The sequence below is a fragment of the Chelonoidis abingdonii genome, chromosome 7 (genome assembly GCF_003597395.2).
Source record: "Chelonoidis abingdonii isolate Lonesome George chromosome 7, CheloAbing_2.0, whole genome shotgun sequence".
Taxonomy (NCBI): domain Eukaryota; kingdom Metazoa; phylum Chordata; order Testudines; family Testudinidae; genus Chelonoidis; species Chelonoidis abingdonii.
The window spans coordinates 58,091,003-58,115,960 of NC_133775.1; the positions used below are offsets into that span (position 1 = coordinate 58,091,003).

Consider the following 24,958-nt stretch of genomic DNA (forward strand, 5'->3'; position numbering starts at 1 on the left):
AGATGACTTTTGGTATTAGATATGAGTAGCAAGTTGCTAGGACACTCAGAAATTAGGGTACGTCTATACTACCTGCCAGATCGGCAGGTAGTGTTTGATGTATCGAGGATCGATTTATCGTGTCTCATCTGGACGCGATAAATCGATCCGCGAATCGACGCCTGTCATAAATAGATAGCTAAGGGTTAATGTTTCTTTCACCTGTAAAGGGTTAACAAAGAGAACCAAACACCTGACCAGAGAACCAATCAGGAAACTGGATTTTTCAAAGCTCAGGGGAGGGAATGTTTGGGTCTTTGTCTTTGTCCAGCTCTCAGCTATGAGAGAGGATCTTTTCTATCTGTAAGTTTCTAATCTTCAGTTTCAAAGTTGTAAGTACAAAGGTAGAAAAAACAATAGCTGTTATTGTTTTTTTGTATTTACATATGTGTAGTTTGCTGGATGTTTAAATTGTATCTCTTTTTGAATAAGGCTGTTTTCATATTTTTTCTTTTAAGTAATAGCCTGTGTATTGTCAACTTAATGCAGAGATCATATTCTTATGTCTTTTTCTTTCTTTTATTATAAAGTTTCTTTTAAGACTTGTTTGAGTTTTTTCTCTCTGGGTAGGCTAAAGAACAAAGGGAGGGAAATTCTCTTTGTGTTAGATTACGGAGGGTGAAGCTCTGCAGCACCAGGAAATTGTGGAGGAGAAGCTAAGGGGGAGAGAGAGAATCATTTCTGTTTCCTTGTATTGTTGTCTCTTTGTGGAAGAGAAAAGACATGTTCTTGGTATTGTGATGTAAAGAGGTTGCATCAGTAACTCTCAGGTTAGCCCAGAGAGGAAATTCTGGGTGGGAGAGAGAGGGGGAAGGGAAGTGGGTTACTTCCCTTTGTGGTAAGACTCAGGGCTTCTGAGTCTTGGGGTTCCCCAGGGAAGGGTTTGGGGAGACCAAAGGGAGCCAAAACCCTGGAATTTTTGGCTGGTGGCAGCGAGATCAAATCTAAGCTGGTATTAAGCTTAGAGGGGTTCATGCAGGCACCCAGATTTCTGGACGCTAAGGTCCAGATTTGGGAATGCTTATGATAACGTCCATACTCCACCTTGGCAGGAGGAGTAAGCGGAGTCGACGGGGGAGCTGCGGCAGTCGACTTGCCGCCATGAGGACGGCCAGATAAGTTGAACTAAGATACTTCAACTTCAGCTATGCTTGTGTATCTTAGTTCGAACCACCCTGCTAGTGTAGCCCAGGCATTAGAATCAGGTCTAAGTGTACTGAATTTCAGCCCAGATGTAAAATTACAAAAGATGAATATTTGCATAATTTCAGATACAAGTTTTTATGGGCATTCAGATACAGATTTGGATAAAAATATGTATTACCCTTAAGTTGATGGAAATCTAAATTACACATGGACGTCTGATATTATTGATAAAGTTGTAGAACTATAGACCTTTTCAATAGGGTCATGCATTTATGAAAAAAATTAAAGGGATAATGTTATGTGAAAGGTGGTAAGTTGTATTAGAAGCTAAATTGTAACATTTGTTTTCTTCGGTAAGAGAACATTTTTACAGCTAGCCATATAATCAACACGAAAAATGTGCTCTGTCCTCCACTTATTCAGGCCACGACAAAAACTGTACACAAACGTGTTGCTGCCCTCCTTCCCCAAAAACTTGTTAGGGTTGTCGCTTCTCCCCATCCCACTCCAAACCCCTCAAATCTGAGCTATAAAGATGGAAAATTCAAATTTCGTCCTGAATTTTGAAAAAATTCAGCTACATCGAATCCAACCATTTTCACAATAAACTGGAAGATCTGAAATGTCATGGCCTTGAAACTCCAAGCAGTTACAGAAAAGGTTTTAAAATTCTAACAGAATTTAAATAAAATATATTTCTGTTACTAAGCCTTACTCGAACCTTGAAAAAACTTCTAGACGTTTACAACAAACTACTACAACAAGACAAAAGAACGAGGAGTACTTGTGGCACCTTAGAGACTAACAAATTTATTTGAGCATAAGCTTTCGTGGGCTAAAACCCACTTCATCAGATGCATGCAGTGGAAAATACAGTAGGAAGATATATATTCACACAGGGTGTTGCCATATTAACTATAACAAGAGTAATCAATTAAGGTGGGCTATGTAGTGAGGTGGTGTGGCTCCCCTCCACCCCGGAGGAGGAAGAGCCCAGCCGGAGGCCAGAGTGGGCGGAGTTAGGGAGCTCTGAGTCCGCCCCTCAAAGGGTCAGGCGGCAACCTGGAACTATAAAGGCCGGCCCTCAGAGCTCAGTAGGAGCCCAGTCGCCTGAGAAAGCAGACGTCCCTAGGGGAGCTCGAGACTGGCTGCGGCCCAAGGCAGCCACCCAGACTGACTGGAACTACCCCGCGCCCGCTATCTGGAGGAGCTGCCGGAGCTACCACGTGCCCGCTACCCGGAGGAGTTGCCGGACCTGCCAACCAACCCCTGCTGCAATGAACCCATGCTCCTGGACCCTGTAGAGGCTGAGGCCAGAACCCAGGTAGAGCCCGAAGGAGAGCATGGAAGTGGCCCGGGGGCAGCAAACCCCCGTCTGGCTGCAGCATTACCACAGCCTATGTCAGAGTGTTGCGGCCAGGATCCCCACTGACTAAGCAGTGGATCTTAAGCCACTGCTAGGGTCCCGGGCTGGGACGCAGTGGAGTGGGAGGGCCTGCGTCCCCCGCTGCCACCCAACTCCGGGGTGGCAGACTCCTCCTCTCCCTGGCCTGAAGAGGCCAAAGCCTATTATTACTGCTCAGCCCTGCCTAAAGGCCTGAGCAGCCTGACTGAGTGGTTCTTGCCCCGCCCTGACCTAGGGCCGGGCTTAAAACTATTATTACTGCTCAGCCCTGCCTGAGGACTTGAGCATTCTGACTCAGTGTGCGTTGCCCTGACCTAGGGCCAGGCTCATAACTGTTGTTACGGCTCAGCCTTGCCTGAGGGCCTGAGCCTCCTGACCCAGCGGTTGTTGCCCTGACGGAGCCGGGGCCAGACGTAACCACAGTGCAGCCGATTACCACAAGGGCTACCGAGGGAGACCCCCAGATGGACCCTTTCCCGGGACCCATCGGTGTGTAGTGAGCCGGCATGGCTCTCCTCCACCCTGGAGAGGGTCGAGCCCCGGTGAACTCTTGTACAGGCTATTATCAGCAGGAGAAAAAAAACTTTTGTAGTGATAATCAGGATGGCATTTTTTCATGTCCTCTGTGTATATATATATCTTCCTACTGTATTTTCTACTGCATGCATCCGACGAAGTGGGCTTTAGCTCACAAAAGCTTATGCTCAAATAAATTTGTTAGTCTCTAGGGTGCCACCAGTAGTCCTCGTTCTTTTTGCTGATATAGACTAACACGGCTATCACTCTGAAACCTACAAAAAGACAGTAACAAATCATAATTTGGCAATTGCATAGGGCTTAATATTTTCAAAGTGTTTTGAACATTAAGCCTCATAACATTTATGAAAGGTTAGGAACTATTCTTCTCACATTCTACAGATGGGGCAACAGACTCAGAAGAGTTAAGTGACTTGCCCAAGCCCACGTAAGAAGTCAGGGGAGAACCGGGATTAGGTTTCAGGAGTACTCAATTTTCTGTCCTACACTGCTTGCTCCGAGGCCATGTGGCTTGACATATTAGCTGTGTAGGGCCACAGATACAGTAGAACCTCAGAGTTATGAAACCTAGAGATATGAACTGACCGGTCAACCATACACTTCATGTGGCACCAGGCAGCAGCAGAGATCAAAAAAAAAAAAAGCAAATACAGTACAGTGTTAAATGTAAACTACTAAAAATAAAGGGAATAAAAAAAAAGATTTGACAAGGTAAGGAAACTGTTTCCTTAAATTAAGATGGTAAAAGACTGCCATTTTTCTTCTGTATAGTAAAGTTTCAAACTTATATTAAGTCAACATTCAGTTATAAGCTTTTGAAAGAACCATAGTTATAGATGCCAAACTGAAAGATGTCCACAACAGCATGTATTTGAAGTAGATTTAAAGGGACACAGAGTTATGGATGTTTCAGAGTTATGAACAACCTCCATTCCTGAGGTGTTCCTAACTCTGAAGTTCTACTATAAATAATTTGTCAAATCCTACTGTACGGAATTGTCTTTTTCACTAATGGGATAAAATAGTGTAATAGTACCCTTTTGGGGGATATCCACACATTACTTGATGCAAAAGGAAGCTGCTTATAAGTACTCTCAAAAATTCAGTTTCATCTTTCATTTACATTTTCTCCAAATGTTTCCACATAATTACCTAGGCTCAAGAGCAATCTGTTTGTCTGTCAAAGTTCCACTGCCCTGTGATGAAACAAAGTCATCTTCATACGAAACAACACTATCTGGAGGGCTCATGGTAGGAAGTAAAGGTCGCAAGATTGGAGACCCTCCATTTGACCTTTCCTCAAATCCTGTGAAAAAGGAAAAAAAAAAAAAAAAAAAAAAGACAGTTGATACTAAACTCCATGTAGCTTCCATGACAGGCAATGAGGCTGCAAGCTTTAAATACTTCCACCAGTACTGAGTAAGAAAGAATGTCTTCCCAATAGAAGCATGCTAAATGAACATGATAGAACTGCCGTTGGACGTCTAAAACAAAATGTCAACTATATTCTGCCTCTTTTCTATACTGAAGTAACAAACCACTTAGAAAACATTATCTGAACAACATGATGCTTGGGAGTGGAGCCATCTGGAGAGCTAGAGGGAGTAAATGCCATCATCTTTGAAGAATGAAAAAAATAATCAAAAAGGACATCATGTAAACTAATTTGTAGAAAACATTCAGCAGCAAATGACTACAGTATCTGAAGGCAAGAGCAAGTGCCTCACAGAGGAGAATTAAGTGCGCTGGTAAAAGGACAGAATAGCTATGTACAAGAATGGAATGCAATGTCCTGCATGAAAATTCTGGAAACTATGCAACAAGGCACCAAATAGAGCAATTAACACTAAAAACTTGCTCACTTAGTAAGAAAGATCCTGCCTACTGATATACCACCAGCGCCTAATCTATGAAGACCAGAGATTGCTACAGAGATCTCAGTTCATTAACTGTCTGTTGTCTGCCAAACTATTTTTCAGAGCTACCACTGGATAAGACAATATGGGAAGAGTTGAAGTTAAAAAAGAAAAAAGAAAGAAAAATCTACCCTCTACCAAAGTAACCTATCCTGACTGTGCAGCATTATTTTGGTGAGTAAAGAGAATCTGGCATATATACAGTCACTGACATTACTACATTAAGCAAATCTTGCAAACAGTATGCATTCTATCTTTCAGGAATAACTGAAATGGGAAGAGAACGGGATGAAATGCTGTTAAAGCTTTGGCACAAAGCTCGATCCTTTTGTTAGAAATAACTCACTTAAGAAATCGCATCGGTGGGATTGGTGGGTGGATTTGAAATGGAGCTGTGGTAGGAGGAAGCATACTCCCAACCACTGGCTCAGCTCTCCCTGTTGGCTCCACTTGCCCAGCTACATTAAAGAAACCTGAAAAGAAAGAAGAGGGGCAGGACTTACCTTTTTCTCAGCAACAAGACCCTTTTATTATTTAATTAAAAAAAGTAAATTTCCAACCCAGACGCTGGCAAAGCGGTCTGAAAATAGTAATTGATGCCAAACAGAAAGATCTCCACAACAGCATGTATTTGAAGTACATTTAAAGGGACACTGAGCATATATGGAACTGAGATGAACAGAATGGGAAGGGAAGGAGAAAAATACAAGTAGCTTACAAATAAAAAGAAGTTAGGGAGATTTCTATGGAGAAATTGTTTGGTACTGTAAGGGGTGAAGTCAACTATCAAACACATTCTGATCCTCAAACCCAACCCAAGATAGTTAGGTGTAGCATAGCACTTTGCATATGACAAGATACCTGATAAAACCTAAGTATACAATTCTAAAAACATATAAAATTAACTTGTACCACATATAGTTCAATGTTCTAAAATCATGGTAAATACATGTAAAAAATACAATTCACTCCCAAATTAGACTGTGTTGCATTTAACAGCTGAATAGGTCCAAGGTTCTAATTACCTACACTCTGCAGGAGTGTAGCAACCTAAATACAAAAGCAGTCTTCTGCTTCCAAAAACAATGGAATTCTCTTCCTGGAGTAGGAAAAAATAAAATCAGGTCAATCACTTATTACTCAAAACTATATCCATAAAAGTTTCCTGTGAATCGTAAGAATGGTCATAGCAGATCAGACCAACGGTCCACCTAGGTCAGTATCCAATCTTCCAACAAGGGTCAATGCCAGGTGCTTCAGAGGGAATGAACAGAACAGGTAATTGAGTGATTCATCCCGTATCGTCCACGCCCAGCTTCTGGCTGTCAGAGACTAGGGACATCCAGAGCATGGGACTGCATCCCTGACCATACTGGCTAATAGCTACTGATAGTCCTATCCTCCATCAACTTATCTAATTCTTTTTTGAACCCGGTTATAGTTTTGGCTTTCACAACATCCCTGGCAACGAGTTCCAAGGTTGGCTGTGTGTTATGTGAAGAAGCACTACTACTTGTTTGTTTTAAACCTGCTGCCTATTAATTTCATTGGGTGACCCTGGTTCTTGGGTTATATGAAGGAATAAATAACACTTCCTCATTTACACTTATGCCTTAATAACAGTTTCCTATTAATCCATCTTCATATTTATTGAGGTACTTGAAAATTGAGTCATCGCCAGTGAATTCAACTACAAAATGCAGTCAATATGAAAATTATGAATGTGTAATACTTCAATTTCTTTTCCTTACCTTTTCCATGTAGTTGGTAAGATTTTGCAAATATGTTGATGACACTATGTGGACTTCCCTTGGATAGTTCCTCCCACGGTCCCTTGCTTTGTGTGCCATTTGTCTGTGTGAAGAGTGGTAAATACTTTTCTGCCTCCTTCTGAAACTCTTTTATGGGCTCAAAAGCAGTTCTCTCCCCAACACAGAACTCCTTTTCTTTTAACACCTCGGCAATTTTCAAAGAAGACTGCCTATGTTGGTCATCTTCCTCCTCAGAGAGACTCCCTTCACTTAGAAGAGGTCCTTCACTAATTGAATCTGTGCTGGAATCATGAGGAATTATGCCTTTCTTTTGACTATAAGCCTGATTTTCAGACCCAGGGGAGTCAGTTTGCCTCTTTGATAAATGTCCTAGCATTCCTTCAGGTCTCTGACTCGCTGGGGATCTCATTCCAAGGCTGACTGCAGCAGTATGAGGCCTGATAGTCTCAGGGAGCTTTTTAAATTCACTAAGGTTGCCCACTCCAGGAAGGTTATCATCAAAGGTTGTATGAGACACACAAGTAACCAACATTTTCTGAATTCTGGCTGAAAAAACATCTTCATTATCCTCTCTCACAGGGGGACTCACAGCCTTAGTCCAGTGTCCATCATCCTGCTTCCCCCGCAGTAGTTGCTCAGAGTTCCACACTGAGCCATAGTTGATGCTTGCCCCAGCTAACTTCTTGGCTTCACTTTCAATTCTGCTAGACAAAGAAGCAGCTGTAGCTTTCAGGGCTTCAATACGATCCAGTTTACTCTTATATTGGCTGGCACTAGGCTTTACCAAGAGATCTTGCTGTGCAGCAGATGAAGTCAGGTAAGGCTGAGGTGTCAAAGTCAAGGATCCCACAGCTGTGTTGTGATTCCTCCTGGTTGACAGTACTGAATCAAAGTCCTTTGGCAAAAGGCCCATCTGCTCCAGATCCAAAAGCTGGGAGAAAAGTCCTCCACTTGACCCAGCAAGAGGTTGTGGGTGACAGAGTTGGACTCTTGGGCTCAGTCTATCTGGCTGTATCCATGTAGGCTCCGTGAAATCATTTCTAGAATCAAAAGACAAGACTGAAATTTGTGACCAAGTGCACATTTGTGAAGTACTAAGAGCTCATGTGAACTTATATCTTTGCAACAAAAGAGTTTTTCATAGACATCAAAAAACAACAATCTTTTGGGAAACAGAAATTATAGATGTACCAAAAATAAAGACGCGCTACACTGTATATACATAAAATATACAGCATATACATATAAACACTCTCAAATCGCATTATGTTGTACCAGATAATATTCTTTGGTAAGAAAAAGCAAGATTTTTGCAGAAGTTTACAGAATACAGTTCAGATGACACCTTGCTTTCTCTGCCACTCCTGTCTTCCAAGCCCAGAGAATCCTCTCCAGTTTTACTCACATTACCCTCCCAACACTTCATAGCACTGGGCAAGGACTACACACATTTAGTGTGGAATATAACCATATTCACAAATCTATAAATAAAATAAAAGCCTTTTATTTTAGATACCCAAGTTTCTCCTTACTAGGATTCTACAAATGCATTCCTCTTCCAGTGATCCAGTGTCTTGGAATTTCCTTCTTTAATCTTACTAGCATAGTCTGGATATTAGGTTTCCTGAGAAACCCACCAGATAAGTCCTGCTTCTCAACTTCCTACTTGGCTCTCCAAATAAATTATGCAGCCATTCTAGTCTCAGTTCTTCCCTGTTATTAGCACCCATACCTAGGTATTGCTAAGGTGCCCATCACAGTAGTATATTAATATTGCATTATACAGCAATACCAGTGTAGTATTTGAACTATTACCACTTGAATTTCCTAGCCCCAGCTAAAACACTTCCTAAGAGACAAGTACTGCTACACAACAAAACTGTGTTTTAATTTGATCAAGGTAATGAGACATATACATTTAAGAAACAGTAAGTGATCATGTAATTAAAGACCAGATCATAGGGCATATGTACAAGGGGACAGAGTTAAGGATGTGTATGTAACCTTAACAGTCATTTCCTCACTTTTGTATATTTCAGTGTGCATCCTGAATATGTTAACATAAATTTGATTACATTTATTAAGTGGTGTCCATTAGTTTAAATGTCCAGAAAAAAAGACAGTTGATGCTAATTTACAACCTAAATTAGACAATATATCAAATGACCAGATGACAGTTCCGTATCAAAACACTGTACAGAGATTCCACTCCATGCTGTTTCTGACTTCAGTGAATTAATGAAAGGCTTCCCAGATAATGAGCAAGAGTCTGCTTGCTACACAAGATGGAGAGAGATTATTTCATGTATGAAGGCAATGGTGGATGGATATAAATTGAGTATTTTGGAGGAAGCAGAAGGGGGAAAACAGGAGCGAGCTGGGGAATAGGAAGAAGTTAGACCAGAGATGCAGGCAGAAACAGACTTGTGTGGAGCCTGAAGGTGAGAATCAAAAGCTGGAACCTCAGTCTGAAAGTGAGGAAGAAAATAACGAGGTGATTCAAACAGAGAATGCAATCTAACTTGCAGATATGGTTATATGATTACTTGTTCTTGCACCGGGGTGATGACAAAGGAAAGACCAGTCCCTGATGCGGAATGCACATCTCTCTGAGATATCTATAGAAGAATAACAGTAGCAGTTGATGTCAATTATATTTCAAATACTATTTATAGATGCTACAATTTCGAGGCAGATTGGTAATCAAAATTTAATTTTTTGTGCATCAGATTCCTGTACCACCTCAAAATAAAAATTTATTACTGCACTTCAAATATTCCTACTGTCATAGAACACTTTTATATCACTAATCATTATAAAAACAATCATTTTAGAAGTGTACTATATGTTCTAAGGAGAACTAGAAGTCTCTAAAACGTCCATACCTACTTACCTAACAAGAGGCTGTGGAGGTTCCGACAGGGACATATCACTACTGGAAGATGCACTAGGAGAACGTTCCTGTGCCTTGTTTTCTTTGTCAGATTCCCCAGATGGTTGATATACAGGCCTGGGCTAGAAATAAAAAGACGACTCTAACAGCAGAATTTTCAGAAGCGCCTACAGTGACTGAGGAGCTTAAGTCTCAAAGTCGAAGGGACAAGAAGAAACTCAACGTTAAAGTTTTACTAGCATGCAAAAACAGAAAAAAGGAGAGGGCATTCAAGATTTTTGTCCCAATAAAACTGACTGGTGGGACACAAGTTTTACTCTCACACAGAGCTAGCCCAAGAGGAACCAGGAAAGTTAACAGTAATGACCTGTCATCTAACAACCATATTTCACATTCAGCCTCAGACAGCAGTGAGTTGAATTACCTCAACAGTCACAGCTCTACCAAAGTAAGCTGAACTGAAGCCCCTCATTCAGTCTGAGGAGTTTTATTAAACGCATTTCTGAAGTTTCAATCATTGTATCAGTTAATCAATACATTAAACTCAGATGCTAGTTAGAATTACGAGAGACTGAATTGCCATTCACTATTATTGTGTGTCTTGCTGATGTGAGGAGATTCTGCAGTTTATCTGTCTTGTGGGCAAATAAAATTTTGGTTTTTAGTATAGATCATTGTTTTCACAGATATACTCTCTTCTTTCCTTAACTGCTATCTTAATAAAGATAATTCAGGACCTTCCTAAGTAGTCTACCCTCTATTTCTATGCCTATCTTTAAAATACTGAGGTAGTGAAACTGACATACCTGCATTTCCTGCGCAACAGGAAGCTGAGAAGTTTCTTCGAGCAAAGTGTGTTCCAGCAACAATTTAGAATAGGTTTCCTGTAGTCGCCTAGCTGCTGAAGGTTCAGAAGTTGGAATGTTCTTTGCCTTAGCAAAAGCCTCTCTCTGTTTCTTGTAAAGCTCTTGAAGTCGTTTGTTCTTCCGTTCTGTTGCCTCTTTCTGTGCCTTCTTCTCTTCATTCTGCCTCCTCTTCCTCTCCTCTTGCTGTCTAATAATGTACTGGCGAACCTCATCTGTGTCATAGTGACGTTTCTTGGAGATAACTTGAGGCTCTTCACTAGCAGCTAACTTGTCTGGTTTCCTTTTTGTTGGACTGTGACTCCTGGCACCTTGTGTAGGCACTGCAGATTTCTGACTTTGCCTTTCCCCATCTTTCTCTTGCTTTGTACTTGGAATCACTGAGTCCAACTGTAGGTCATCAAGAATTCCACGTATCTCTATGGGCAGAAAGTCCTTATTTAAGGAGGTATGGTCTTCATCTTCTTTACTATCTGGAAGAGTAGAGTCCAATTTCTTCAGGTTACTCTCAGACTGTACTTTACTCCCTGACCATTCAGAACTTCTTGGACAGGTTTTGCGGGTAACATCCAGTCTGGGATCTGATCCTGTCCTTCCAATAGGGCCTGCTAAAGAATGAAAGGTGTCAGATGCTACATCTAAACATTTTGAATGGGAAAGAAAAGGTGGGGAGGGGAGATTTTCTTTGTTTCAAACCAATCACATAAAAATGGTCAATAATTGAAGAGCATAAAAAGTAAGGAGATGAACTAGTATTCTGTTGTCAGTTTCACTCGAAAGAGAAAACATCCTGTTTTATATATTAAAAGCACTGTGCTAAAAAGCTTTGATATATAAAGCAAAGATTTAGGAAGTAGAAGCCACCACTGAAATATCTGCAAAGAATTGTAATGCACCAAGCAGAGCCAATGACGTCCAAAGCTCTTATTTATATTAGTATTAATTGGAAACAGATAGGCTGTAGCCAGGACACTGCTACCAAAATGCACATATTTTAATAGTTTCCATTAGCACTACTATAGTTCAGGATCTATCAGTTTATAATTAAATCCCTTCCGTATAGCTTTACAAATATGCTGTGAAGTTTGCTTCAGAATGAAACTAGACATTGGGCAAAGAAATGATTACAAGCGCAATTTTTCTTCCAAATTTGATGTGAAATGTGTACACTGTTGGAATACCAAAGAATCTTGCAAGTTTTATAGTCTTTTCTTTACAATTTTTGAAATCAAAATGGCCACATTAAATTGTATGGACCATAGTGTCAATCCATATATGGAGCTATATGAGCTATCATATTAATCTTAAGTAAAAATATAAATGTGCCATATTGGACTGGACTATAGCCATTAAGACCAAAGATAGCCAAAATCTGCTGCTTCAAAGGAAAGAAGAATTCTTGTAATACACTATTACAGCCCTCTAACTTTGGAAAAAATCCTTCTTGATCTCTACAGTGATAATCTTTGTGTCATGAAGCTTTGGAATTACTCTTCTCTTAACACCATAACTACAAATGTGAAAATCTGAGAATTCACGGATTTTGTTTTTGCTGTGAGATGCAGATCAGAATTAGCCTCCAAATTTACAACGAGGGTTCTTAATTATAGCAAGGGTTACAAAAAGGTATAACTGATTCCATAATAAAACACAACTGCAGATCTTAGACTACAACCTTGGGCTTATCTATACACACAAGTTTCACCAGTTTTAATTATAGGTGTAATGTTGCACCAAATTAGCTAATCCACTGCAACTTTGTGTGAACACTTACATCAGTACACAAAGCTGCAAATTGGTGCAACACCACTCTTTTTTAACTCAAAACACAGATGAATTTTCCTTCAAATTTTCAGAAACCCTCTTTGCCTTAAAAGCATAAAACCAACAAAATCCTTCACACCTGGTTACTTATCTTACAGTATCTGCGGCTCTCCAAGATGTTTTTGTCTGTGCGGATCCCACTCCAGGTGCCCAACTCAGTGCCTTGATCTTTGGAAAAAGCAGTGTCCAGTGGGGCCGGGTGCCTGCATCCTGAATGTCCTCACACTCTCCCTTGTCTCTTCCCCCCATACAAGGGCATATAGCTGCAACTCTCCCTCAGTTCCCTAGCTAATTCAGAGAACTCCAAAAAAGTGGGGAATTGAGGTTGGACTGTGGAGTGGGATCCACATAGATAATGACATCTTGAAAAAGCAGTTACTATAAAGGTAAATAACCACTTTTTCTTAATCAAATAAACATATCCACGTGGATCCCACTCCAAGTGACTGATAAGCAGTGCCCCATCTGGAGGTGGTATAAAGCAGTCCGAACTGCCACTAAAGAATGGTTATAATACCGCAGTCCAGAACTTGGCATCTGATCCTGCAGTCAGATCAAGGGGGCGCTCAAGGGATGCATGTAGCTGACTTGCAAATGTCAGATACGGGGAGATTTCTGAAACAAGAAAAGGAAGCAGTTTATGCTCCAGTGGTATATGCTTTTACCTTTGAAGGAAGAGGTATCTCAGCCATATGGTAGCAAACTGATGCACTGAGTAACCCGTTTTGATACTCTCTGGGAGGAGATGATTTAGCCCTTCAGGTCACTGGAGAATAGGAACTAAAAGACTGGAAGACAGTCAAAGGATTTGTCCTGAAAGGGTAGTATAATAAAGCCCTTGAAACATTAAGGCCTGGAGAAAATAGGTAAATTGATGGACCAGTTTAAATTAAATCCAGACGTTAGAAAAACCTCGGATGAGGTGTCAACATCATCTGCCTTTGCAGAACGTTGTGTAAGGAAGATCAACCACAAGAGCTTGGAGGTTGCTGATAACTACTGGCCCATGTGATAGGATTAAAAAGACAGTCAAGAAAATGAGAGGTGGTAGAAAGAGCGTACTAAAAGGTGCTCCAAGAGTGACATCATGAGGTTTGCAAGGATTTCATGCAGGAGAGAGTTCTCTGACTATTGGGTAAGTATGCAGCAACCCCTTTAGAAATCTGGATACCATAGGATAAAAAAAAAAAAGTGACTGGACAAGTGCATGACATGAAGCGAATGCTGCAAGGTGGATTGTAATGTAATTGCAAAAAAATCCAGAATGTTTCAAATATATGATATAGTCAAGAATCTTTGGTATAAAAGCTTTCAAGCAAGTCAAAGTTGTGCTGAGCTACTCAAGTTGAAATTTTTTTCCCCACTTACAGGAAAAAGGCCTCCTCTTGGAGGGATTTCTGCTTTGGAATAGGATCTTGTAGAGAGCTGTCTCAGTCAGTAGCGCTCAACAAGCCTACATCCAGACTATCAGATGCAGTGACCCTTGGTCTTGATGTAGTATCTGACCTTGATGCTGCAATACTACATTTAGGCTTGGCAGGGTTAAATTTTAATTGCTAACTATCGATAAATGTTGATTTTCAGCTGACACTGATTGATATTTTTTTCATCGATTTCAGTGTAATAGCCAGTGTGCCTACTGGGATCAGATATCACCAGTCCTGCAACGAGTCCCCTGCAGCCTTGCTGTCACAGGAGTACGTGAGCACGTAAGAGACAGTGGAGCTGCAAAGGGCTCCCTGAGCTGCCTCAGGGTTGGTGACACCCGATACTTACAGGCACAAGGAACAGAAGGAGGCTGTGGTCCTGGCATGGCAAAGCAGAGACCACTGATCAGGACTGCAAGGAGGAGGAGCCCCCAACAGCAGGGGAGGCCACTCCACTGCTGAATGACTCCTGCAACAGTGCAGGGAGCCATCTGCAGCCCACTATCATGGACCCCACTCCCTCTCACCAGCTGAGAATGCCGGGGGTCTCTGGTGTGCCCATCCAGGATTGCAGCCATCTCTACACCATGTCCCTGCAGGGATTGGGTGCCACTGACCATGCAGGGAGACCTCTGCTGTTCCACTTTCACAGGAGTACGGTGCCATGATAGTCCAGCTGGAGAGGGCTCCCTGCATAGCAACAGGGCCAGTGACACCCGATCCCTGAAGGAACAAGGTGTCAGGGAGGCTGCAGTTGTAATCGAATCATAGAATATCAGGGTTGGAAGGGACCTCAGGAGGTCATCTAGTCCAACCCCCTGCTCAAAACAGGACCAATTCCCAGACAGATATTTACCCCAGTACCCTAAATGGCCCCCTCAAGGATTGAGCTCACAACTCTGGGTTTAGCAGGCCAATGCTCAAACCCCTGAGCGATCCCTTCTCTCAGTGGGAGAGAGACCCCTGACCAGGGGATGAGGACAAGCTTCTGGCTATAGGGGAAGTCACTGCACTGCTGAGAATTTCCTGTTTGGGAATAAGAACATAAGAATGGCCATATCGGGTCAGACCAAAGGTCCATCTAGCCTAGTATCTGTCTACCGACAGTGGCCAATGCCAGGTGCCTCAGAGAGAGTGAAACTAACAGGCAATGATCAAGTGATCTCTCTCCTGCCATCCATCTCCATCCTCTGATGAACAGAGGCTAGGGACACCATTCTTTACCCTTCCTGGCTAATAGCCATTTATGGACTTAGCACCTAATTTACCATTCCCTTTTAAACATGTTACATCCAGCCTCACAACTCCTCAGGCAAGGTCCCAAGTTGACTGTCGCTGGTGAAGAAACTTCCTTATTGTTTTAAAACCTGCTATCTTTAATTTATTGTACCCTTCTTGATAGAATTAAAGTAAAAAACTTTTCCGTTATCCACTTCTCCACACACTTCATGATATTATTATACCTCTATCATTTCCCCCTCGTCTCTTCTCTTCCAAGCTGAAGAGCCTCAGCCTCTTTAATCTCTCCTTCGTATGCGACCCTCTCCAAACCCCTTATCATTCTATGCCCCTTTCAACCTTTTTCTAGTCTAGAATCTCTTTTTTGAGTTAAACCCACATTCTTACAGTAGCAATTTCTTTTTTTATAATATAATATTTGCATTTTTTGTATAAATGATATTATGCTCCGGATTTAATATGGTGTGAATTTACATTCATATTATTGTTTTTAATATATCTCAGCTACAACAGTTTGTGCGACATTAATTCATACGCTATTTTTTATCTCATTAAGGTTATACATTATATCTTGTTATTTTTTATACATAATTTTATACTACTTTTCAAGCCATATTCGAATGTGGTACCATTGATTTACATAGTTGCAATAATATATTCTCATTCTTATTCTCACACCATTTTTACAATATTACAACATCCTGCTTTGCTTTTTGAACCCTCTATGCACTGCGGACATTCTTCAGAGAACTATCCACATACACCAAATCCTTTTCTGCCTCTTCTAGGAATAATTCAGCCCCATTCAATTATATGTATATGTGTTATTTTTTCAATGTGCATCTTCTTACATTTATCCACATTAAATTTCATGCACTTGTTGCCATCACTTAGTTTTTGAATCTTTTGGAAGTCTCACATCTGTTTGTCTTAACTATCAAGTTTTAATCATCTTGCAAACTTCCACCTCATCTGTTTACCCCTTTTTCTCCAGATCATTATATGAATAAATCTAATAGCGAATTGTCTAGGACTGACCCTGAACACATTATATTACCCCTCCATTCTGAGAATTTACCATTTATTCCTACCCTTTGTCCCTGTTTTTAACCGTGCCTCAATCCATAAAAGACCTTCCTTTTATCCCATGCAGCTGTACTTTACGTAAGACCTTTGGCAAGGATCTTGGTCAAAGCTTGCATCTAAGTACACTATTCCACTGGATCCCCCTATCCACATGCTCTTGCTACCCCTTCAAAAAACCAAACAGATATAAACACACGATTTCCTTTACAAAACCATTTACTATGCTCACCAGTTTAGTTTTTCTATGTTTCTGACAATTTATTTCTAACATTTTTTGACTTATTCCCTACTTGATGTTAGACTTACGTCTGTAATGCCGCATCACCTCTAGCCCTTTTTAGTATTGGCGTTTACATAAGCTTAACTTTCCAGACATTGGTACCGAAGCCCTATTTTAAAAAAAAAAACAGGTTACAAACCTTAAGTTAATAGTCGCGCAACTTCACTTTGAGTTCTCGAACTTCTGTGAATCCATGGTCCAGTTGACTGTTAATGGTATCAATTGATTTCTAAAACTTCCTCTAACACCTTGTATCTGTGACATATCCTCAATTTTGTCACCTACAAAAGCTGCTCAGGTTTGGGAATCTCCCTAACATCCTCAGCCGTGAAGACTGAAGCAAAGAATCCATTTAGTTTCTCCACAATGACTTTATCGTCTTTAAGCGCTCCTTTTGTATTTTGATCATCAAGGGGCCCCACTGGTTGGCTCCCACACTCCCGGCTGGTGAGTGGGGCTGGTAAGACTCAAACTTGACAGGCAAAAGGTGTGAGAAAGACTGCAGTCCTGACCCAGCAGAGCAGAGATACCTGGCCAGAACTGCAGGGAGGAGTCCTTTCCCCCACTGCAGAGGAAGTCATCCAGCTGCTGAATGATTTCATCCCCTGGCTGGAGCCATGCAGCAGCAGGGTGACCTCCCCCACAGCCAAGAATCTGTCCTTCTTGAGGCTCTGACTGGAGATCTCTGCTGTGCCCTACTTGGACCCCAGACTTTCCTGTACCTTGTGACTACTGGGATTCACTGTCACCGGTCCCATGGCTGTGCAGGGAGCACTCTACAGCTCCGCTGTCATGGACTTGCTCACTTACTCACCAGCCAGCGGCATGGGAGCTGTCCCCAGGGAGGAACTGTTCAGCTGCAGGGTGGCCTCTCCCATGGCCAAGGGCTCATTGTCCTCCTTACAGTCCTGGCTGCAGAGGGCTCTGCTCTGCCCAGCCAGGGTGATCCCCCAGACCCATGCACCGCATCTTAAGCCCTGGTGTCTTGGGCTCCTCAGCCACACAGGAAGCTCTCTGCAGCTCATCACGGTCAGCACTGCCCTAACTCTAACTTCAACCTTCTCCCTACAACCATAAAAATAAAAATAGTTAATAAAAAAAATATTTAAAATAAAAAAACAAAAATTGAGTTCTGCCAAGCTCAACTATATTTGGGCAGTTTGGAAGTGGAATGGGAGGCTAAGCAGATGTCTGGGGAAGGTCTATCAACCAGAACTGTATTGAATTGTATGGGACCATCAGGACTAATGAGAGATACTCTGTCTCATGTGATCTTGCATGTCATTCTGAGAATCATGGGAATTGGTGAGAATGCTTATATGAGACCTTGATCCAACAGTATGAGACAGGCCTCTTGCCTCTCCAGAACAAAAAGATGGACATTTCAGATGATCTTTGATGACAAACAAGTCTATGACAGGATTTCCCCTCTAGTGAAAAAAAATCAGCTTGATAAAGCTCTTCAGAGACCACTCGTAGTTGGAGATGAATTGTCTGCTTAGTAGTATGCTAAACTTTGCTGACTCCTGCGAGATGGAGAGATGTTACCTGGGTTGTTGGCATAATGTCCATAGCTTGATAGCTTCTTGACATGGGGATAATAAGCAGGTGCAGATGCACCTGTATATGTGTTGACTGTATGAAACTGTACTGTGGAATTCCATAGGACAGTCTGGAATGCCAAGAAAGTTAATTTAATTGCTTGTAGCTTCAGAACATTTATGTGAAGAGTTATTTTCTTCTTGATCAAATCTTTTGTCTCTGGAGGTGGGTCCAGGTGAACACACTAACCTGCTCATGATGTGTCAGTGATCAGCATCTTTGCAGGAATTAGAGAGAAGAGAACCCATTTTGGAAATTCTTGGGGTTGGATCACCAGTTCAGTGCTGATGGGACGAGTGATCGGTCCATAGTTCTCATACTAATTTGATCTCTTGTAGGACAGTACACCAACTTTATCCAGGCATGTAATAGGTGCGCGTGAAGTTTGGCAAGAAGCTTCATGTAAGTGCAGAGTGACAGAGCCTAGAAATCCGAGACAGCTCCATACTGTGTATGCTGGATTCAATTTAATACTGGTGATTACTAACTGAAGAAACTGAAATCGGTCTTCAGAAAGATATGACATCACCAATTTGGAGTCAGTCAAGACTTCTCTATTAATTCTTTTGCCTGAGATGGGATGGGAGACTATTTCTCGTAGTTCACTAAAAGGCCCATTTGAATGAACAAGTGAAGGACATAGTTCAAAGCTGCAGTAAGCTCCTGATCGGATAAGCCTTTGATTAGCTAATAATCTAGATATGCATAGACATGGATCAAGGGCTGCTGGGTAGCAATGTTTTGGATACCAGCTGGGCCTTCCTTAATGATATCTTTCAGCTCCTTTCTGGCATCTTGTGGGAGCCTGGATATGTAAGGAAACAAGATAATTACATTTTTCAGATAGGGCCTGTTAATTGACAAATCATAATTGTAGTCAGGCTGATGAACAGGCCATTCTCCCAAATAAGCTCAGTTTCTTGGGATCTCTCTCACCTTAGATTTTCAAGCACAGGAGAGACCACCAAAGAGCCTGTTGTCAGGGGAATATAAAACTGCTCCTACCCCTTTTAGGATAGCTGGCAGTGTTTCTCTACTCTGTTAGCCATAGAAGATAGAGTAGCTGGTGTTTGCCACAAGGTCTTAGCTAGATCCAGGAGGTCCTCGTTGACAGGGTTGTACTATCCTAGCAGGAGCAATGAGTGCAGAATATCAAGAAGCTTGAGAGAGCCTTTTTTAAAAATTTTCTTTTTAAAGTGATACACTTGACATTGAAACGTCTCTTGGCAATTCTGGGGTGCAGGTCCTGAAACTTCTGAAGTCATCAGATTCTGGTACAAGGGTTGAAGAAACAGCTTTGGCTGGGGAAAGAAGACAATGTGTGCCTGAAAAGCAAAGGATGTTGCTCCTCAGGTGTCTGTTCCTCCTCAGCCACTTGCTCGCTCATCTCTCTCAAATGATAGTGATCGGGGCATAGAAGTGGAGGGGAAACAGAGATCTACTCTACTTCTTAGAATGGTAGGAAGGTTTCCTGGATATCCAGGACCAAGACCCCCAATATGCACAATCCCACTGTGGCTCACTGTATTGGTAAGACTGGTTCAGATCAGGTTGACCAGGCCATTTGTATGCCTGATGGGTGTGTGTGTGTAGGAGCTGTAAAGGAAGAGCCTCTTGTCTGTAGTGATATAATGATCTGAGGTGAGAAGACTCCTTGCTAGACACAGGAGAAAGTGTGCGCTCCAGTGAGGAGGACAACAAAGAAACAGTCAAGGGACAGCTTGACCTCTGGGGAGACCTTGAAGCCAAGAATTTCTTGGCCAAGAAGCCAAAATTACACACTGGTGCCAGTTATGAAAGTCTTAGTACCAAAAACATCACTGGGTAGAAGATAGTCTCCTCCAGTAAAAAGTCATCAGGCACTGTTAGGAATTCCATAGATGGTGCTGATGTTGAAGCTGCCACCTGTGTCAACGCCTGTGTCAGTGGTATTGTAAGCACTGGTACCATATGCGGCTAATGCTTCTTCAGCACCAAGCTGAAGGTTGAGCCAGCATCACTTACTCCTCCTGTGATGGACAGAGGCATAGTGATTTGTTCCCTGGAGATCTGATGTTAGGGCCCTTCCTTACAGAAAGACAGGGGCTGGTGCCAGGAGCCATGTCTGTCTCTATATTTGGACCTCTCTTGTCTCACAGAAGAGGCTGCACCAGTCTTCAGTGCCAGCATGGACTTTGGTGCCGGAGCCTTGCCTGATGCCAGGGATTTTTTGTTGGCACCCATTTGGGAGTCATGTGCTGGATAGCAGGGGCACTAGCAGACTAGAACTTAACAGTGGTTGGATCTGTCTTAGAAGTTGATCCTACATCTTCAGGGTCTGAAGTGACCCTATACACTGTCTGAGGCAGTGAAACTTTATATAGGCTTCCCTGAATTTCCATGTCCTTGTGGAAAAACGTCCAACACATCAAACACTGACCTGGAACGTGGCTCTCACCAAGGCAGAATAAACGGCGGCTGTGGCCAATAATGAGAGGGATTAAACCATCCAGAAAAGATGTGGTTTGCAGTCTGAAGATTTTGAATCTGCCATTTTCGTGCAGAAAGAGGTGCCTTTGCTTTTTTTAAGAGACAACTCAAACATAAAAATAAGAAATAAAGAGCAACAGAAGGTAAAAAGGGAAAAATTAGCCCTGAGTTAAGAGGAGAAGGAACAATAAGGGGTAGCAGACAAATGCTACTAGTTCTGTCTCACTGCCAAGGCTAGTAAGAGGGACAAGAGGGACTGTATGGCTGCTCTGCCCTTTATGCTTTTGAGGTGGGAAAGGGGAGGCACACGGGCATGGAAGGTGCAGACACAGCCCCAGTGGACACAGCTATTCAAAAAGACTCTGCTCTCACATTCACATACACCTGCAGTGGGATCCAAAGACACAAAGAACTGACAATTTTCAGGCCAAACTAGTTTTCCAAGTTAAAGTCATATGAGATAAAAATAGGGCTTTATAACAAAAGCAGGTTGAGTTGCAACCTTAACTGCTGCATGTTCCTAATATAGTAGGAGCCTCCACAAATCTTAGAAGTTTGCAAAGTTGTTAAATAAAAAATTAAAACCAACAGAAAAAGCTAGTGTTAAATACAGCACAGCTTACGAGATTTAGTAGCTCTCTCCCTTCCATTTCTGTCACTGGATGTTGCTTTTTTGTGCTGTTGCTCTACTTTAGGTGCTGGACCCAGTATCTTTTTCACTAGCTTTTGTCCATCCCGCCAGGAAGATGTACTTATCAGATGACCTCCACCTAAACAAAGAGCAAATAATGAAGTACTGAATGTATTTTCCAGTGCATCTTGAATGTACCTAGTACTTACCATAACCCTTCTACTTTTTATTACACTAAGAACTATCACTATATTCCAAACAAATACGGTGCTACGTCAGTTGCACAACTCAGGTCTAATGACTAGCCTCGAAGCATAAAAGTATATGAAGGTTGAGGTGTAAGGTTTATTACCGAGGTAAAGCACAAAGCAAAAACCCCAAAGCATCTTGCAGTAACTTGTATCCCTACAAAAAAGTGTAGAAGTAATAGTCCTGTGCTGGCCTAAAAGATCTGAAGACAAGTGTTAGTGAAAATAAAGAGAGACAGAGAATCTGTAGAAGATTGTGAAGTTGAGAAAACAGGTTTTGTATCTTGAGTGGGGCGGTAGGAAAATGAGAAAGCAGAGCAGAAATAGAACAAGAGAAAGATAAAATTTCAGAGTAACGAGAATAAAAGGAGGCCCAGAATGGGGGGGGGGGGGAATGAATGATTCATTTTTAAGTACTGAGGCTAAACGAGCATCAGTTTAGTTTACAGAAAGGACTTTAGAAAGCAATAGCATTTTCAAGAGCAAATTTGCTACTGAAATAGATGGCTCTTACGAATGTACAAATGTGAGTCAACAACAGTCCTGGGCTATGCAAATCCACTGGATTCTAGGAAGGAATTCTGTGAAGGGGAAGTTTAAAGGGTTAAGACACTATCTTAATGGTTTATGCATTGCTTAGGAACAGAATGCAGTTATAAAGTGTTACATAATTATTTTTTTCAAACATGCATTAATATTATTCAGTGATCCTATATCAAATCAGAGGCTGGCAGATCTGGCACAAAGGTATCTTCACTGAATGCTTATAAGATTAAACATATAAATTCATCTGACTAGTTTTTCTTCCCGTTAGCTTCCCACACAATATTTAATGACCTTTTGAAGTAAAGCACCAAGATCCTTGGATGAAAAGTGTGTGTGTGTGTATATATACATATATACGTATAAGTGCAAAGCAGAACACTAAATTATTTAATTTGGGCCATTTATCAGTTTAATCTCTCCTCAGAAACACCTAATTTGCAGATAATTAATAATCAGGTCAATTTGTCTCTCAGTCTGGATTTCCAACCATACATGTTCATACTCTAGAGCATGAGCATAGTTTAAAAACTAGACATAAATACATAAGGATATCAGCCTAGTGGCCCTACAGGGCTCTGAGAAGCCTAGAATTTGAATCTAACTAAATTAAAAAACTAAACCAACACAGCAGATCTAATATGTTTTGACATTCAATGTCTTCAGTGCTCCTTTAATGAAAGCAATAGATCTCTAAGATAAAAGGTTGAAAAGCCACCATTTCAGTGGCTACTTAAATGATAAACTATGCAACCTGTTTATGACCCTGTCACTTGAACTAGAAACAGGTTACCATGAACCGTTTTAAAACTGATGCACCAGCCAAAGAGATTCTCTTGCCCAATTTGCTGCTCTCAATTATTTCTATACCCCTCCACAAAGCCAGAAGGAAGAGCTCATCTTCTATTTCAGGTCAGCTGTCCACACTAAAAGAAGCTAACAAAGAAGAATATGAGCTGCAGTTATTTATAGTACTTGGCTGTGTTATGCATTCTGTTACTGCAGTGACTGAAGGGGGAGGGAACATCATTACAGATATAACACTGAGCCAGCTCTGATGCCTCTCCTCTAAGAATTTCAGCACAAAAACATGAGGAGAATTATGTGGGCCAATACAGAGATAGGTGCAGCTGGATAACACCATAAAATCAACATGGTTACGGAGTTCAACTGCCTCTGTGCTACTCCCCCTTTCTGGACTAATGGTATGGTCACAAATATTTTATGGAAAACTCTTAATTATTTTTCTTTTTAAGGAGACATTTGGTTCCATTTTTAATCCATAGGCCCACAAGCATTGCTTAATTCAGGCTACCCTTTCATCTTTGTCTGGGAAATCCATTCTCAGATTCCCAAAAAAAACCAAACTGAAGGTAGCAGCAACTCTAAAATTCAAGCTACTTTAAAGATGAATCCAGAACACAAAACTTCTGTTAAAGTTTTGATAACTCTACTTTCTATATAAGGGAGGAGGCTTAGCCATTCACAGTTCCTGAACAACATGAATTCAACAGAGCACAAAGAAACAGCTTCATATCTAACATTTACTTTCAATACCAGTTTCAACTATTAGCTGTCATCACTAAAATGAGACATTTACACACTGCTCCCCAGAGTACTATATACTGAGTGCACAATTTCTATATTGTGCCACATTAACTTTGTTCCCAAAACTCTTTGGGAGTAATAAATCTGTATATGGCTTAACTTTATAAGCTTAGTTCAAGAAAAAAGGAGCTAACTACAGACCACAGTACATTCTGAGGTTAAATATGCAAAAATAAATGCCCTATGCATTCTTTAAGCTATGTTAGTATATTGACTGGGTTGATCCTGATGATTGCTTATTTGACAGGAAAGTTCAATTAAAAAATAATTCTATCTGAAAGGTTTTCCATTTACTTTTGTTACTTGTAATACCAAAGATTAGTACAACTTAAAGGAAAGATGCCTCCCTTCGATTTTTAGTTGGGGTACAGGAAAAGCAACGGAGAAGGAAGTTGTTCCCCTCCACTTCCCAATTCCCTCCACAGACCTAGACCTGTATACAGGAAGGGACCGGTGGGGAAGATGAGGAAAGAGGAGAGAGACGACTCCTTCATTCTATTCCTAATCCATCAGGCCACAGGATTATAACACAACAGGTTCCATTGACCTCACCCCACCTATTAGCAGTGGAGGCTGACGGCCCCTCCCTCATTGCTGGCATTTATCTGTGAGATAGGATAGGCAACAGAAAAGCAACATGCAGCGTCCCACTGTGATACTCTGTACCCCAAAGCAACACCCTGGCACCCCCGTATTCACCAGCGTTATAACTGCAACAAATCTTGTACAAAATGTGTCATGTGAGGTGTTAATGGAAAAGTTACGGTTTGCTAAATATGATTATCCTATTTGTATGCATGTATTATTTTTGTATCTGAAGTTATGAATATTGACTATGTACCTGTACAGTAATTCCTCACTTAACCTTGTAGTTATGTTCCTGAAAAATGTGACTTTAAGTGAAACGATGTTAAGCGAATCCAATTTCCCCATAAAAATTAATGTAAATGGGGGGTGGGGTTAGGTTCCAGAGCAGCTTCCCCTACTCTGCAAGCAGCAGGGGCAGGGGGCTCAACCCTCAGCCTGCCCAACTCCACCCCTTCCCCCAAACACCCACCCTAGACCCACCTCTTCTCCCCGCACCCTCCTCCCCCTTTACTTTGCACACTGCATTCTTGCTCCTCCTCCCTCCCTTCTAAATGCCGCAAGCCAGCTGATTGCTGCGTTCGGGAGGCAGGGGAGGGAGCGAGGAGGCACACTGAGTCCTTGCTCCTCCCCCCTCCCTCCTGCCCGGGGCAATCAGCTGGCTTGCGGTGTTTAGAAGGGAGAGGGTAGGAGCAAGGACTTTGTGCAGGCTCTCCCTCCCCCCCCACCGCCTCCTGCCCAGGGCAGTCAGCTGGTTTGCGGATTTCAGGAGGCAGGGGAGGGAGGGGGAGCCTGCGTGCCAAGCCCTCGCTCCTCCCCCCTCCCTCCAAAACACCGCAAGCCAG

At 41.8% G+C, this 24,958-nt stretch overlaps 1 protein-coding gene across 3 annotated transcripts in view; it reads right to left on the reverse strand.

Moving 5' to 3' along the window:
• Nucleotides 1-24,958, reverse strand: part of CEP350 (centrosomal protein 350) — a 166,940-nt gene that overhangs the window by 90,654 nt on the left and 51,328 nt on the right. For all 3 annotated transcript variants that reach the window (XM_075067898.1, XM_032796177.2, XM_032796172.2), the window contains exons 9-13: nucleotides 21,122-21,268; nucleotides 10,515-11,179; nucleotides 9,709-9,830; nucleotides 6,795-7,855; nucleotides 4,280-4,433 (exon numbers count right to left, since the gene is read on the reverse strand). In XM_075067898.1, the coding sequence (XP_074923999.1) occupies nucleotides 4,280-4,433; nucleotides 6,795-7,855; nucleotides 9,709-9,830; nucleotides 10,515-11,179; nucleotides 21,122-21,268 (2,149 nt within the window). The remainder of the gene's footprint in view (nucleotides 1-4,279; nucleotides 4,434-6,794; nucleotides 7,856-9,708; nucleotides 9,831-10,514; nucleotides 11,180-21,121; nucleotides 21,269-24,958) is intronic.